The sequence below is a fragment of the Nyctibius grandis genome, chromosome 8 (assembly GCF_013368605.1).
Source record: "Nyctibius grandis isolate bNycGra1 chromosome 8, bNycGra1.pri, whole genome shotgun sequence".
NCBI classification, from domain to species: Eukaryota; Metazoa; Chordata; class Aves; order Nyctibiiformes; family Nyctibiidae; genus Nyctibius; species Nyctibius grandis.
Genome location: NC_090665.1, coordinates 8,933,736 through 8,949,403, shown reverse-complemented (window position 1 = coordinate 8,949,403; position 15,668 = coordinate 8,933,736). Strand labels below are relative to the sequence as shown.

Sequence of the window (15,668 nt, the reverse complement as noted above, 5' to 3'; positions counted from 1 at the left end):
AATTTGCAGCCTTGAAAGCATATTTTTCTTCCAGCTATGGTGGCACTTAAATGATAATGTAGGCAATGAAACTGGGGAGATTTATATCTTTTGGAAAGTAGGACGAGCCAGATGGTAATAGCGTCATTAACAAACAAACTTAGGATCTGCAAGTGAAGCTTGAAATTGGGAAAGAGATCTGGAGAACAAAAGGAGCTGCTGTTGAGGGGGGGAAAAAAAGAGTCCCTCTTCTGCCGGCCAAATCTAAGAGCACATTCTGGAGGGGCTGCTCCTGCCCAGCGCTAGATAATAAACGACGGCTTTTTCCTCCCCTGTTGTGACTGAGAAAGGACAGAGAAAACTTTTGCAATAGGCAAATGTGGCATTTATTTATGTGTAACCCTTTGTAGTCTCAAGTGTCCCAAATGGGCCTTTAATTCAAATCCCTAGTTTGATACGGAGGGATCGCTTCTCCCAAGTTTATTTTAGAGAAACAAAGTGCCGCTTGTGGAAGTTGAAGGGCTAAAAGTTCAACAATTATTTTTTTTAATTAATAGTAACGAATAAATATTAAAGGTTAAGCATTATTTGCAGAGAGAGTGGAAACATCTGCGAGATTTATTGCATCTTCTCGTCTTTTTTTTTTTTTTCTGCCCCAAAATGCTCACTGTTTGCTAGGAGGCACTGACAGAGGGTAGGTTCGGGGTGCGGGAGGGCTTCTCCCCTGCTTGACCCTTGGGGTTTACTCTTTAAGCCCGCACCGAGGGTTTCTCGATGGCCAAAGGCGTTCAGCACAGATTTACCCAGCAGAAAGTCCATAAACACTGGAGACCCACCAGCTCCAGGACTTCAGCAGGAGGGACAGGGTGTTTGCCTCCTAAATTTTAAACAGGATGATCCCGAAAGGGATAGACATGTTTGGAGATCTTTAGAAGACCCCTGCATCTCCCTTCCAGAGTAAAGTTGGTGGTTATTAGATGATTAATGATTTAAAAGATTCCTGTTAATAGCCTCAAGTTGAGAGACATGGACCCACGCTCTAAAGTAAAAATCTAACGTGATTTTTTTAAAATGTGCTGGAGATCTTTAAAAGCCCCGAGGACTTACCCCTAAGGCATTATTCAAAGAAAAAAAAAAAAAAACCTGAGACTGGCGGTTCGTCACAGGCAATTGTAAAGGGTTTCAAAGGACCGATCAAACGAGTTGGAGAGTAATCTACATTAAAGTCCGGATGGCAGTGTTACAACATGCACCTGCAGGGTATTTGCTATCCGTGCCCCTTACAGAGCTACAAATCACCATTAAAGAAAGCTGCTTAAGCTTCCTCCTCGCTTCTAGAAAGACTTACTCGGGCTCCTTCACTTTGATATTTATACATCTTGTTATTGATAAGTGTGGGGCTGTTCAGCGCTCCCTTCCCCCTCCCGGACTGTCCCCGGGCAGTTTTGTGCCCCCCGCGCACAGCTCCAGGGAGCCCGGCCCCACGGGAGACACGCGTGGGTGTGGGGTTCCCCCGCGCTCCGCAAAAACCTGCGTGGTGCCTGGCCCGGGAGAAGTTTTATTTTATTTTATTTTATTTTATTTTATTTTATTTTATTTTATTTTATTTTATTTTTATTTATCTAGTCTCCCCCCCTCCACCGGCGCGGCTCTCCCGGGCGGGCGCTGTCACCGGGGAGACCGGGGCAGCCCAGGCCGCATCGGCACGCTGCGTGTCCCGGTGGATTTTCTCACAGTTGCGGGAGGCGCAGACATGGAAATGAGCTCATTAGGGGGGGAGTGGCAGCAGCCCAGGCCTCCCCCGCCCCCGGCCCGGCCCGGCCCGGCCCGGCCCGCTGTATCCCGGGGCTTCGGGAGATCTCTCTCCTATCGATGTTTTTTTTGGGGAAGTCGCGGCAGTTTCATCCGTCGCTGCGCAGAGCCCCGGGGCGGGCGCGGTTAACCCTTGGCACGCCGCGGGGCCGCGGCTGACTGCCGGGAGAGCCCGGGCGACCCCCGCTCCCCCCTGCGCCCCCACTCCCCCCCCCGCGTTCCCACGGGCAGCATCCAGCGTGCGCGGTGCTCCCCCCGGCAGGTGATGTCAGCGGGAAAAGTAAAGTTGTAAAACAAACAAACAAGCCGGGAAAGGCAGAACTAAAAAAAAAAAAAAAGAGAAAGAAAGAAAAAAAGAAAAAAAGAAGTTTTTCTACCCACTCGAGGAGAAAATGGCTCAAAGGTCAACGGGGATTCATCAGCCGCTTCCCATGGCTGCAGGCAGGGCTGGCAGCCCCGAGTCACCGAACCTGGATTTCTGTTTCGGGAAATTTCAGTGATTAGGTCTGTGTTTTCAATACTTTCCTCAAGTGGGTTCTTGCAAACAAATAAAAAACCCCACCCCGTCGCAGGTGTGAGGCTGTTGCCCCCGAACTTCGGGGCGGCGGTGCCCCGGGGAGGGCCTGGCTGAGCAGGCGGGGTGCCGGCGCCTGGGGAGCCCCGAGGCACAGCTCCGGGGACCCCCATCGCAGCGGCGTGGCGGCTCCTGACGCGGGCAGCTGTGGGAGCACCCCGGGAGGGAGCAGAACGGGGCTTCGCTGCGCTTGCTGCGGAGGAGGATTTAGCTAGTTTGTGTCAAGAATTAATTAAGGAAAAAAATAAAAGAATAAAGCACAAAAGGAAGGGAAAATATCCCGAATTTGGTGTGTCTGCCTCATCTCTTCACACCCCTGGCAGCGATCGGCTGCGCGGAGGGCTGGTACACACCGCCCTACCCCCGCGCTGCCGGGGCCCTCGGCGCGCACCGAAGCGGGGGGCAGCGGCCCGGCAGGGGCTGCGCAGCGCCGCCAGCGCCCCCCGCCCAAGTTTGCCAAATCAGTTCCTCTCCGCGGAACTGCCCCGGAGGGGCCGGTGGGGCAGGAGGGGAGCGGGATCCACCGCCCCGACAGGCCGATCCCAGGCAGGTCGCCTCAAGAGCAAGGGAAAAACACGCGCAGCGCCCCAACTGCGGAGTGCTCTGCGGAGCTCTGCGGATCAGGGCGCAGCCGAGGGCCGGGGGAGCTGATGCGCGCTGGGATGCGCGTCCCCCCCTGCCAGCAATCGCGCAACTTCTCCCTCGGAGCCGTCCCGGGGGGAAACCCCGTCCCCGCAGCCTTGCCCTCCCCCCTGGGGCAGGCTCATTGCTGATGCCACAGTGGAGCCGGGAGGGTTTGGGTCAGTTGGGCCGGAGAAGGGGGGTCGGACAAACAGGAGCCCCCAGGGCAGCGGGGCGGCAGGCAGGAGACTCTGCCGGGGGTCTTGTCGCGCCCCCTCCCCAGCGGCTGGCAGGCCCTGGCACCTTTCCTGCCACATAACGGCTTGAGCAACTTGCAGTCGCTTCCAAACTGTTGCAGAACAAACTCCCGACACGTTTACAGGGCTGGCAAGAAGGTGGTGAACCGCAACGCAGAGAGCCCAAACCCCCCCGGACCCCCCGCAGCCGGCCCGACACCCCCCCCCCCCCCCCCCCCCCCCCCCCCCCCCACCCGCCCGCAGCTGATGGGGGGCGCGGGGCGAGGAGCGAGCAAGGGGCGAAGCGCGCCTTGGGCCAAGCACTAATTTGGTGTGTACGCCTAAGCCTGCCATCTGAAGTGCTGGATAGCAACGAGGGGAAAGGGGTGTATTTGCGACTGGAAGATTTAGGTTGTTGCTAGGATGTGAGAACAAAAAATCTTCAATAAGTCGGGGAGGGGGGGAGGACGGGGCCGGGGGGGAGGAAGGGGGGTTACAAGGTTTGTCACAGGGAAAAGTGCAGACATCTGCTGGAACTTCCATATCTAAGCTGTTCATTTACAGGAGCCAACTTCTGAAATCTCCACAATTAGATCTGCATTGTTCTTTCTCAACAACACTGCCTAGAAAGAAAAGGTCTTCTCTGTCGGGGCCAATCCAACGAAGCGTTTGACGTTATTAAATAATAAAGCGATTGTGATTTACATTGTTGTTCAGAAAAAGGGCCAATTATCCACTGTTATGTTGCCATAAAGATCATATTAACTCGAATTAGTAATCAAACAATATGTTAGCGTTAAAAGTATAGAGAGGACAACGCGGCTGGTCTTGTTGCATCCTCACTTTTCCTTGTAAAACCAGCAGCATAAATACACTTGAAAGAGGCGCAGAAACTTTATCCTTAACGAGAAAAAAGTGAGAGGTACCAGCGTCTGTGATTAATGGTCCCCCGTGTTGATTATTTTCAATTAATTCAAAGCCACCCAAATCTCATATTGATTTTTCTGTTTACAAATTAGTTCTTCTTCCGAATATCGCGGGAAATGTTCCCCAACGCTCCGCGAATCGGGAGGATTTTTTGTTGATGTAAGGCTGGGTTTAGGATTGGGATTTGGGGGCTCTTTTTGTTTTGTGTTTTTTTCTTTCAGAGTAACGTTTTTAAAAGGCGTTTGAGTTCAATCCAAATCCTCACCGCCACCAAAACGCAAACCCAGCCGCATCCTTGCACTCTAGCAAATTTCCTCTGCCGTAATCAAATAATTATTTTTATTAAAGCAGTTATTAGGTTTATAACTCATTTGCCACTTAAATTTGTGCAACCAACCAAAGCGATCTAAATAGGTTTGAGTTGCCCCTTGGGTCCGGGATGTAAGCGGTAAGAAGGAGGATTAATTATGGGTGTGTGCAGCAATAGGACACAAAGGCTATCAAGTAGCGCGGGGGAAAGAAAGTGGGAAACCCGGAGCAGGGAACAGCGGCGGTTCGCACCTCCTTCTGCCGGCGGTGCTGGACACCCTGCGCCCACCCAGCCCGGGGAGGGACGGGGCACCCCCCGGCAAAGCCCCATCTTCCCTTCTTTTCTGATTAAGCAGCAACGGGGTGAAGGCTGGCGCTGGGAGAGCTCCAACTTGTTGGCAGTAAATAAGGCACTGTCAGGTGATGATGCTCTGGCGTTTTGAAACATCCCGAAAACAAAGTGTAAACGATCTGTATTTTTCATCTAGGCGCATCGATATGATCTCTTCTCTCCTATGTACATAAGATCCGTTCTTTTGTGCGCGGGATGACAAGATCTGACCCCTGGAAACGTGCTCCAGGCACCCACCGGCATCTGACTGTTATTTCTAATGTCATTTATTGCCAACACGTTTTGTTATCAGGTGGGGGGGGGGGAGTTCACTCGGAGCTCGGGTAATAACGGGTTAGCTGTCAGCTTCTCCCGTTTAGCAGTATTCAGGAAAAGAATGGCTTTGCCAAACTGTTGCAGTAGCTGATGCTATTTGTTACCACGATTAGGGGAAAAAACAAGAACTTTTCACAGTAACATGGGTTTTCATAAGCAAACGCCGAGCAATTTTCCTCAGCGCAACGCATCAGCAAGTGTATCCAAAAGAGCTTAATCTACTTCTTGCAGGATAGGTGTAAGAGGAATCAGCAAGGGCTGCTCCGGGATGCCATGAAAATCCCGGCTCACTGGCTTGGCCGCGATAGGACGAGGCACATTAAATGCGAGGCGGAGAGGGACAGAGTCAATCAGCGCCTTTGGCTGAGGAGTGAGCCCTCGCTCTGGAAAAATTTCGAATAAAACTTGGACAACTAAGTGTAACCATCGAGCTTCCTCTGAGCAGACAGCCGAGAAGGAGAAAAAAAAAGTGACGGAAATAAGCCAAGAAAAACCAATCTGGACCGAATTAATAGGAGCGCAAAGTTTTTATCCATGTATAAGGATAATATATTAAGCCAAAAAGGAGACAGGTTATCTCTAAACAGGATTAATATGCGTTCGTGTACAGGATTAGACCATCTCAGCCATTTAAAAACAGTGTCTCTCCTCCTCCCTACATAATTTTATTATATATATTTTTTTTTAAAAAAAGAAAAAAAACCTTTCCACATTAGAGACCCTTTATTAATCGAGAACTTTTTTTTTTTCGCTATCAAATGCAAGTGATGGCCCTGAATGAGCCGCCTTGTGAGGAAACGGGCCATTTTTTAAAACCTGTGATCAAAACAGACCTGTCTTCAGAGAGAGCACAGCAGACTTAAACGTTGGTCAAAAGGAGTCACAACTGTTCATTAAAAGCAAACCCTAACTAGTGCTAATGTATAGCCATTTTGTGAGCTCAGGACTGTGGAAAGAGGCGAAAAAAGTCTGAGAGTGTGAGCTGATGCCGTGCTGGCTGGCAGTGTGTGGTCTATTGTAGGGAATGTGCTTTTTCCACTGAACAGAGAGCCCCCCTCTTTTATTCCCCAGCTCTACTGCACCTGCACTGGATCAGGGAGCTACTGCCATTCACCACATCAACAGAGAAGACATCTCTGACAGCACTCAATTCATTACATTTCTTCCTGCTTTTCAAACCAACACACACACACACAAAAAAAAAGAGTATTGCCAATCAGTGCCGGGGGGGGGGCAGGGAAGAAATCTTACAATACTTTATATTCGCCACTCTTTTTGGATTTCATTAGTCAGAAAACTCACTTCTCAGCCAGTTACAACTTTTTCTTTCTTCCTTTCTTTGCTTAGGGGGCTGCTGGAAGAAGGACTTGGGGCGAGTGCCACCTCCCTCCCCGCGGCCGGGGGCGGCTTCGCGCCGGGGCCCCCGCAGCCCCAGAGCACAGAGCGGGGGGCGACGCCGGGTGTCCCCGGGAGAAAGAGCTACAAGTTTATTCATAATTCATGGTAGCAGAGCAGACTGCTCTCGGGAGAAAGAAACAGCCAAAGAGACCGAAGTGTCCTTCAGCGTTTGAGGGGGGGTGACGGGGGGTGTGTTACCGTGGGTGCCCGGGCAGGGGCGGCGGGGCAGCTCCGGGGCCGGCGGGCACCGCGGGGAGGGGACGCGCCGGCCCCCCTAAACCGAGGAGAAAGTTGTTGTCGACAAAACTCCTCGAAAAGGACTCCGGGGAATTTAGGGTTAGTTTGGTTTCTTCAAGAACCGTTTTTCAGAGGCATTTGCAAGCAAAAGAAACCGAGCCGAGGGGTTTAGATTCAGGTATTTGATCTCGCCGGATCCAGACATCTAATTAGAGTGGCCTCAGCGACTGAAACGGTGTTAATTCCCATTGTTCCCCGCTCAGATCCCTTGGCCCTCCACCGCTGGGCTAGTCTCCTTTTCAAAATCCAAAATAAAAAATCTTTCTATCGGAAACAAAAAATAAATTTCTGTATTTCCCCCCTTTCCGGCTCGTTTTCCTCTATCGCGAGCAAAAGCAAACACTCCTGGGTATTTTTTCTCAGACGCTGGCAAAGAATCACACCCCCTCAGTAGGATCTTAACAGAAATAAATCACAAGGAGCTCTTGCCTACCTGAAAAGTAGGAGGAAATCCGATTGCCTGGTTTCTGGTGTAATGTGTGTATCGATAAGGAAGACACAGCCGTCTCAGAAACGGAACCCAATTAATCTATGGGTTTCTTTACATCAACCCCAGTTCAGATGTGTGCTTTGGAAATATTGATTCATGTGACAGGAAAGTCGCAACTACTGTGTGTACATAACATGGGGAGGACACGGAGCTAGAACCCGCAGCAACGCAAACCCCACTCGCGGGAGAGCCAGATTGCTTTTTAAGCTAAAACTAATAATTTCATAACTGATTCACATTCAATCTGGTGCCGGTGACGTCACGGCACATTAGCATACGAGGAGGGATGAAGCCAGTGTGGCTGGAGTTGATAAGGTGCCTCCTGAGGAATTCGCTGCTTGTTTTAATACATTAATTATTTCTCTGTCTTCCGCAACTTTTGCAATTTGAAAGAGCTTAAAGGAACCAGCATTCCAAGAAATGCCAGAAGGACACGTTGGAGAGCTGCTCCCGTGGCACCTGCACCCCTGGCAGGAGCCGGGCAGATGGGGGCAGCGCGGGGACGAGCCCCGGCCCCGAGAGCCCCGGCCCTGCTCCCGGGAGCCCCGGCTCCTGCCCTGCGCGCAGCCAGCCGGCCCGGCCGCCCTGCCGAGCGCTGCGGGGTTTGGTTCTAATTAAGCTGGACCTGGCCCCGGGCGTCCTTACTCGCCCGAGTAAGCTTCGCTTGCCAGGCCGGGCCTCCCCAGCGCCGGGGAGCTGCCCGCAGGAGGGGAGGCAGGTTTGCAGGATCAGGGCCGCAGCCTAAGACATGTGTGTGAGTGTGTGTGTGTGAGTGTGTCCCCCAAGGCACCCCTCCGGAGGCTTCCCGCGGGAAAGGCTCTGCAGAGGCCTGTTTCTCTCCAGCACCCGGTGGGATTCCCCCCACCCCCCGTTAATCACGACTTTCTGAAAAAAAGCGCCCACATTACGTCATCAGCCCTAACTGCTGCGGAGATGATGGGGTCACCGAGGTCCCGGGGCGGGGGAGCCCGCAGGGGCCCGGGCCTCCCCTCTCGCTCCCCAGGAGCAGTGGCCCAGGGTGCAGGTCTCTGCCGCCGGCCCGGGAGCGGGGGCACATCGAGGCCGGGGGGCCGGGGCAGCCATGTGCCCGCTGCTGGTCTCCGGGACGAGCTTTGGGCAGCCGAGAGGACACAGCCCAGCTCCGCGCCCCGGAGCTGGCAGTGCAACCCAGGGCTTGCCGGGGTCTCGCCGCCCCCAGAGCCTCTAGGAACCGGCGGCACCGCCGATTTGGACCAACCGAGCTCCGCCGGGCCCCGTGGGGTGCCCCTCAGGGAACCCCCCGGAGCTGCGGACCCTCTCGCTCCTCCGAAGAAGTCAACGGCCTTAGAGTAACCGCTCAGTGACTTGAGTCTGAAACGCACTGGGAGGGAGGAAGAGGGTCTTTTATCGGCGGGGGCGGGGAAGGGGATGCAAGCAAAACACAGAGAAACTCTAAAAGAATTTTTACAACGAAATTGAAAAAAAGACGTAAAAACACGCTGTAAAAGCTCTCGTCCACATGGCCGAGGTCCTGCGGGGCAGCACGCCGCGCTGGTTCCCGCAGCCGGAGTTACCGGAGAGAAACTCCGGGAGAAACTTCCCCGGCCCGGCCCCGCTCCGCCGCCCCCGGCTGGGACCCCCGAGTACGGGCTCCTCCCCGCGCTCCTGTCTTCGGCGGTGCAGGCGTCTCCTGCGGGGGAGCGAGGCCGGCAGGGCCAGACCTTCCCCTGCAGTAGTGTCCGAGCCCGGCTCGTTACCACCCTTGCTAAATTATAATGAAAAATTACAGCTCGTTTCGGCGCGCCCCCTCCCCCTGCACGCACAGGCGCACACGGATGCGCACATACACACGCGGCTCAGCCACAGCAAATCCGCTGCGTACTCCAGAAGCAAAGCTCAAAATTCAGCACGGCAGGGTTTGGGGGCTTGCTTTGTTTCCCCCCACCCCGCTCCGCCCGCCCGCCCGGCACCTGCCAGCGCAGCCCGCTCCGCCGAGCTCCGCGGAGCCCCTCAGCGCGGAGCGGGCAGCGCGGCGGAGCGCGGGCGCGGTCCCCGGACAGAGCCCGGCGCGGTGCCTGCCCGGAGGACGGAGCTCGCCCTCCCGCTCCCGCACAGACAAATGTGCAGCTCCGAGAATTTCCATCCCTGGGTTCCTTTTCTTGTCGGCTGGCAAGCAAAAGAGCCCCCCCACTCACTTCAGCGCTGTGCGTCCTCGCCAAGCGAATTGATTCCTCAAAAACAAAATAGTACCAAACTTCTTGCAATTCCCCGTGCCATGGTCAGAAAAACTGGTTTTAATTACCAAAACTAAAATAGCGGTGGTGCTAACTAGCAGGCGATCAAACCGCAATCAAACTTCAATCTCTGAGCAGTTAGCTATAAACTGTCAGCAATTGAAAAGTAAACCTGGTGCACACAAAAGGCTCTGTTTAATTTTCTTGTTGTAATGGCTCTAAATGAGGACCCCATCACTATGCAGTTAAGCGGTGTTGCTTGTCCCCCTGAGGCGCTGATCAGTTCTTTTTAATGTGAGAAAACTGGCAGCTCGAAGCCCGTCAATGGAGCTCCCACAACAAAAGTCCTGAAAAGCTGAATGAATTGGGTTTGTAATTACTGCTTCCCTCTCCCCCCTTCCAGCTTATCTCTTATTCATTCAACATATATTATTGTCACCTAATCGCACACTCCCAACATTTTTTTTTCTAGTATCTACTACTGCGGACATGTTTGTTGTAGAAATTAAACAAAATAATCCTCCCTTCTCTCACCCCCCAACAACAAAAATGTTGAAACGACAGTGTCAGGCGAGGCTGGCTGGCGTTAAAAACGCAGCGACGAATCTCTCCTGCCATCTGAATGTCAGCATTTTGCATATATCCTCGGAAATCTCGTACGCACCGAGGCAGGCTTTAGCTTTTAATATTTGAGTTAGACCAGGATTTGAATAACTAAAGTGTATCTAATCACACCTATCAGTAATGGCCTCTTTCTTTCAGTGGGACTTATATTATATACTACTTAAATTGCTGAGCTATCTACCTCCTGTTCGGAGACAGATATACAGCTCTGCTGCCCATGGGGGACGAGAAGGAATGATTCTGGAGAGAGAACACGCTGCTGCGGGGATCACCGCCACCCCCGATGTCCCACACGGCACCAGTGGGCATCTCAAGGAATAAAAACGTGTTTTCGGCCAAGAAACGTGTGAAGGCAGCCGGCAGCCGGTCCACCCGTCCCTGCTCGCCCGCGGGCTAGAGCGCGGGCTGACAGGCAGAGAGCCTCTCCCCAGGTCCCCCACCGCAAGAAGCTGTCGGTTGCAGAAATAAGTACAGCTATTACAACCAAATCTACTAACAGTCTAAATAATTAATTGAACCATTGCTCTTTGACCCTTGGAAAGTCCAGTAGGGACCCGTTTGTAGTAATAATACCCCCGAATGAGCCCTTGTCAAATATTCATTTAGTGGTTAATGTGAGCGATTTCCCCCTGGGACACTCTGTAATACCAGCTTCCCAGCTTTGGCAAGAAACCCTGCTAATCTACCTCTCCAGTTCCGCAAAATATTTTAACACCCCAGACCTTAAAAAAGCCGTAAAAAAATCACAGGGGAAACTACAATCTTATCCTTGGGTTCATTTCGGCTCTGTAGAACGTTAGCGAAACACTACACTGGCGCTCTTGGACTGAGCATCACCCTAGCTATAAAGCACACAACAATTCACCAGAGGGAAAACACGGGGGACCCAGAAGGCCTTCAATAACCAAAATAAAAACATACCCACGAGCTCTGCTACACATTTCAGCTGCCATAAACGAAAGCCCAGGATAATGGCTTAGGTGTAAATGGGGTTATAGAATGTGTTGAATTTAAAATTAGCAGTGGACAATGGCGTTCCTCCAAGTAACACTTTAAAAATAAAATCGTTCAGCTGTATGTGTAAAATGCTTTGGGTTATCCTCTCTAAACGGATAAATGGATGGATGCCTGCATGGATGGATGGATGGATGTAAGGAATCTGTCCAAGGGAGATCAGGTTTCAACCACATATATTCCACATCGTACTCCGAAATCTAAGCTTAAACAAATTGCCCATATAAAAAGTTGCTGAATTCACTAAGCCTGAATGTGGCTTAGTGCCTTTTGTTTAATGGTATTAGCTCGCCTTCACTATGCGAATTGTAAAAGGACCAACATTTCCAGCTACCCCCCTCGAATATTTTAGTTAGCACTTCAAAAAGGGGCCAGGTTTTATTGCTGTTAATTGGCTAAGATTCGCTTTTAAAAAATAGAATCGTGATATCGATTGGGCTTTTATTCCTGGTTCTCTTTTCTCAGCAAGGCAAGCGGGAGCGGGGTTGTGGGCTCATTACCACGTGAATAATCCCCAGATGCATTGCAAACGCTTACAGCTCTGAAAAAGAATATTTTGCTCTTTGCATTAACGTAGAATAAACAGAAAAGGTTGGGAATCTGCAAGAATTGCTGTGCTGCCCAAGTACCACGACGGTGCAGAAATACAAGGGACAAAGGGAGCTAAACTACAAAACCAGGCAGTGAGCAGAACTCCACATCTCCGAGGCTGGCAATGTTAGCTCTCATCTGGACACCAGGCTTCAAGGATGGAGGCCAGAACCGAGCCTAGGAAATAACACTACCAAATAAAAGACACAACCAGCCAGGTAACTTTTTGTGGGTTGTTTTTTTTTTTTTTTTTGGTCTGCCTTCTTCCTCCCGGAGCTAAAGCGATAATCCAGTGACCAAGACAAGAAATACCAGAGAGAGAAGCTGAGCAACACTTGCCCCCATGCCGGAGTGCCCACTTCGTGCCTTGCCTAAGCCAACCATCACATCCTTCCCTTGCCATGCACAACACACCATTAGCAGAAGACACGACCAATTTGCAATCACAGTGCCCCCAATTTCGTGCCCTTTAAAAAAAAATATTATTAATATTATTTGCATCTCCCTCACGCGCGTTTCCCAAGGGAAACCGCAGCCGTGTTAGCAGCACCAGATAAACGTTGGGCCACACGGGGAGGAAGAGGGGCTGCTTCAGCGGTTGCTCAGCTCTGCTGCCCGCCACCTCCCACCCTGCCCTGCCCTGCCCGTGGGGACCGGCCTTGCCGCCGGCCGGAGCGCGGCCGCCAGTGCGCAGCAGCGCGGAGCCGTCTGCTCGGCAATTGCGCTTACAACTGTACAAAGCAAAACTCTACCTGGCACGGACGGCGGATCTCTCTCTCCTCCTATTTGGCGGGCGTCACCGCTTCTCTTTGGGGCTTGTGACCGGCTGCAGAGAGTGTCCGAAACGGGGCTACACCGCGCTGGCAATTTAAGAAATAGGATTCAAGAAAGAGCTGTGATAAAACGTGAAAGTCTCTGGCATTCGACTGGTTTTGTTTGTTTGTTCGCTTTTTCTTGTTTCTTACCTTTGCCCGGCAAAGCCCACCCCCGCCCCCTCACCTCCTCCTGCGCTGCCCAGGAGCCAGGAGAGGAAAGTTTGGGAAGTCCCGAACAAAGGGAGCGGGGAGCGCTCGGCCCCGGCCAGCCCCGGCCGCAGCTGCGCCCGCCCGCCTCACGGTGCCCAGCCACGAAAAGCCGGCTCCCCTCCTGCGTGCCCCAGAGGAAGAAGGCGACGTTGGGAAAAGAGAGAAATAAATTATCTGTATAATGCAAACAAGGCGCCCGCTCGCAGTGCCCCGGCCGAGCTGCCGCCCCCCAGCCCCCGGCTCGGCCCCGCCGCAGGCAACAAGTGGTCAAAGGCAGCCGAGTCCGACCCCCCCCTTACCCCATCGCACCCCGCGTCCTGGGAAGGGAACTGGGAAACGAGCGTCTCACTCCGCATTCCCGTCCCCCTGAAGGAGGCACAGGCAGTTATTCCATTAAAGCTATCGTACTCTCTCGCTCTCTATACATACATATAAAAATATTCATGCATTGTATATATTGCTGCATTATTTATCGTACTCGGTTGGCTACGATGATACCTGCAACTGCATGAATTATTTAAGAAACATCTTGCGTTACAAAAATAAATCCAAGACTCAAGCGGAACTTCAGTGTCCATATGTCAAAAATTTATTTATCTCAAACTGTGCATAATGGAGTAAAAACTTAACTTGAATATGTACCTGTTATAAGGATGGTATTAGTTCAAATATATACATGGACTGTCGGCAGACTGATTTCAAATAATACAGAGCCGAATCTTTAAAATACAACTACGGAAAATGAGGAAAAAAAAAAAAGAACTTAAAATATCATCACAATAAATTTACAGAAATATTACAAACCATAAGAAAATATTTCAAACACAGTAATTTCAGGTTGTTTTTTTTCTCTTTTTTTTTCTTTTTCTTTAAACAGGATGAAGTCTGGAAACAAAAAGTTATTATAAATTAACAAACGGCGTGTGAACCTGCATGGCAATTTTTGCTTTTTAACAAGAAGTAAAAAAAAAAAATTTAGTACAATCTAAACGTTTGCCCTTTTACAGCAAACCAATCCCATGGTTTGCAAGTACTCATTCTACCTTTTTTGTCTTTTGTACAATTTCTAAAACAATTTAAATGTCCAAATGCTGTAAAATAATGTCCTCTCTTCTCACAGCTGCTATAAATTCAGCTGCCAAAGCCACAATGCTCCAAGTAGACTCTATTTTTAAAAAATAATTGGCAAATTCGCGAGGTTTTTTTTTCTCCTCTCTATATTACCAATGGTCTTTCTGATTGCCATGTTTCTTTTGATAAATACTGTACAAAAGTTGCCTGCAAATATTAAAACATTTTCCTCTTCGCTCTTTGAGTCTAGCTCTAAATATTATTGGTAAAGACTTTTGCAAACTTTCTGCAAAGTTCCTACCGTTTTCACTAGAACTTTTTAAAAGTTTTGTGTAGTTGCTTCCCCTCCGAGATCTATACAAGTTCCTTGTCGGTTTAATTTCTGCCCCCCCCACCCCCCCACCCTCGAGTTTTCTCTGTACAAAAATAGTCCAAAAAAAAAAAGAAAGTCCAGAATTTCTAATAAAAGTTTTTTTGTTGTTTGTTTGTTTTGTTTAGTCCCGTCCGTCCCACCCCCCCACCCCCGGCCCCTTTGTCTTACATATGTGATAGAGGGAGTGTGCCATTAATGGCTGTGCCAGGAACAGGTGCACTCTGGTAGTGTTGGGACATATGAAGTCTGCTTGGGGCAGCTGGTTCTGGTACTTCAGCACCTGGTAGATACATGCTGATCATGTCCCGAAGGTCCCCAGCTTGGCAAGGAGCCCTTGAATGAGACGAGGAAGTGACTACGGGGGGACTGGAGCTGGATTCCGTCTTGACCACCGAGCCCATGGAGCCCAGGGCCATGCCCGGGGTCCCTTGCTGGGAGTAAGACATGCTGTAGGTAGGCGATCCGTTCATGTAAGTCTGCGAGCTGGTCATGGAGTTGTACTGCAGGGCGCTCACGTCGTAGCGGTGCATGGGCTGCATCTGCGCCGCGTTGTGCGCGTTCAAGCCCGGGTGCTGCGGGTAGCCGAGCTGCTCTTGCATCATCCCATAGCCTCCGTTGGTCCAGCCGTTCATGTGCGCGTAACTGTCCATCCTCTGGTTCACCCCAGCTCCCAAGGTGGCCCCAACCCCTACCCCAGTCGTCATGGTATTGGTGCCCGGTGCCAGTAAGCCCCCTGGCAACGTGTACTTATCCTTCTTCATGAGGGTCTTGGTTTTCCTCCGGGGTCGGTATTTATAATCCGGGTGCTCCTTCATGTGCAGAGCTCTGAGCCGCTTAGCTTCGTCAATGAAGGGTCTCTTTTCCGCCTCGGATAAAAGTTTCCACTCCGCCCCGAGCCGCTTGCTGATCTCGGAGTTGTGCATCTTCGGGTTCTCCTGGGCCATTTTCCGCCGCTGCCCGCGGGACCACACCATGAACGCATTCATCGGGCGCTTGACCCGGTCCGGGCTGTTCTTCTGGTTGTTGGCGGCTGAGTTGGAGTTGCCTGTGCCTCCCCCCGAAGTTTGCTGGGGGGCGGGAGGTTTCAGCTCGGTTTCCATCATGTTGTACATTCAAACTACTTTTTCCTGGAACCAGCCTTGAGCAGAGAAGCGAGGAGCAGCCGCAGCGAAGTCCCAAACCGGACTTTTTTTTTTTTTTTTTTTTTCCTAGGGAGGGGTAGGAAAGGGGGGAGGGGGACTCCCCAAAACCACACTTGGATCAAGATCAGGATCTTCTTCTTCGCTGATGGATTAATAATGCTAATAACTGCTATTATTACCGCCGGAGCCTTGATTTTAAAAAACTTCTTCCTCCTTTTTCCCTTTTCTCTGCCGGCCGCGCGCTCTCTCTCTCTCTCTCCACCTCAGTCTTAAAGAGCCAGCAAACTACTTTACCCCCTTTTGCA

The 15,668-nt window shown here is 51.3% G+C and overlaps 1 protein-coding gene across 1 annotated transcript; it reads right to left on the bottom strand.

Moving 5' to 3' along the window:
- Window positions 1-14,385: 14,385 nt before the first annotated feature.
- Window positions 14,386-15,333, bottom strand: SOX2 (SRY-box transcription factor 2). Its single transcript, XM_068406907.1, has one exon. The coding sequence runs from the start codon at window positions 15,331-15,333 to the stop codon at window positions 14,386-14,388; it is 948 nt and encodes a 315-aa protein (XP_068263008.1).
- Between the last annotated feature and the right edge of the window lie 335 nt (window positions 15,334-15,668).

Coding starts and splice junctions, on each gene's coding strand:
- SOX2 (XM_068406907.1), bottom strand. CDS start 15,333: ATGTACAACATGATGGAAACCGAGCTGAAACCTCCCGCCCCCCAGCAA.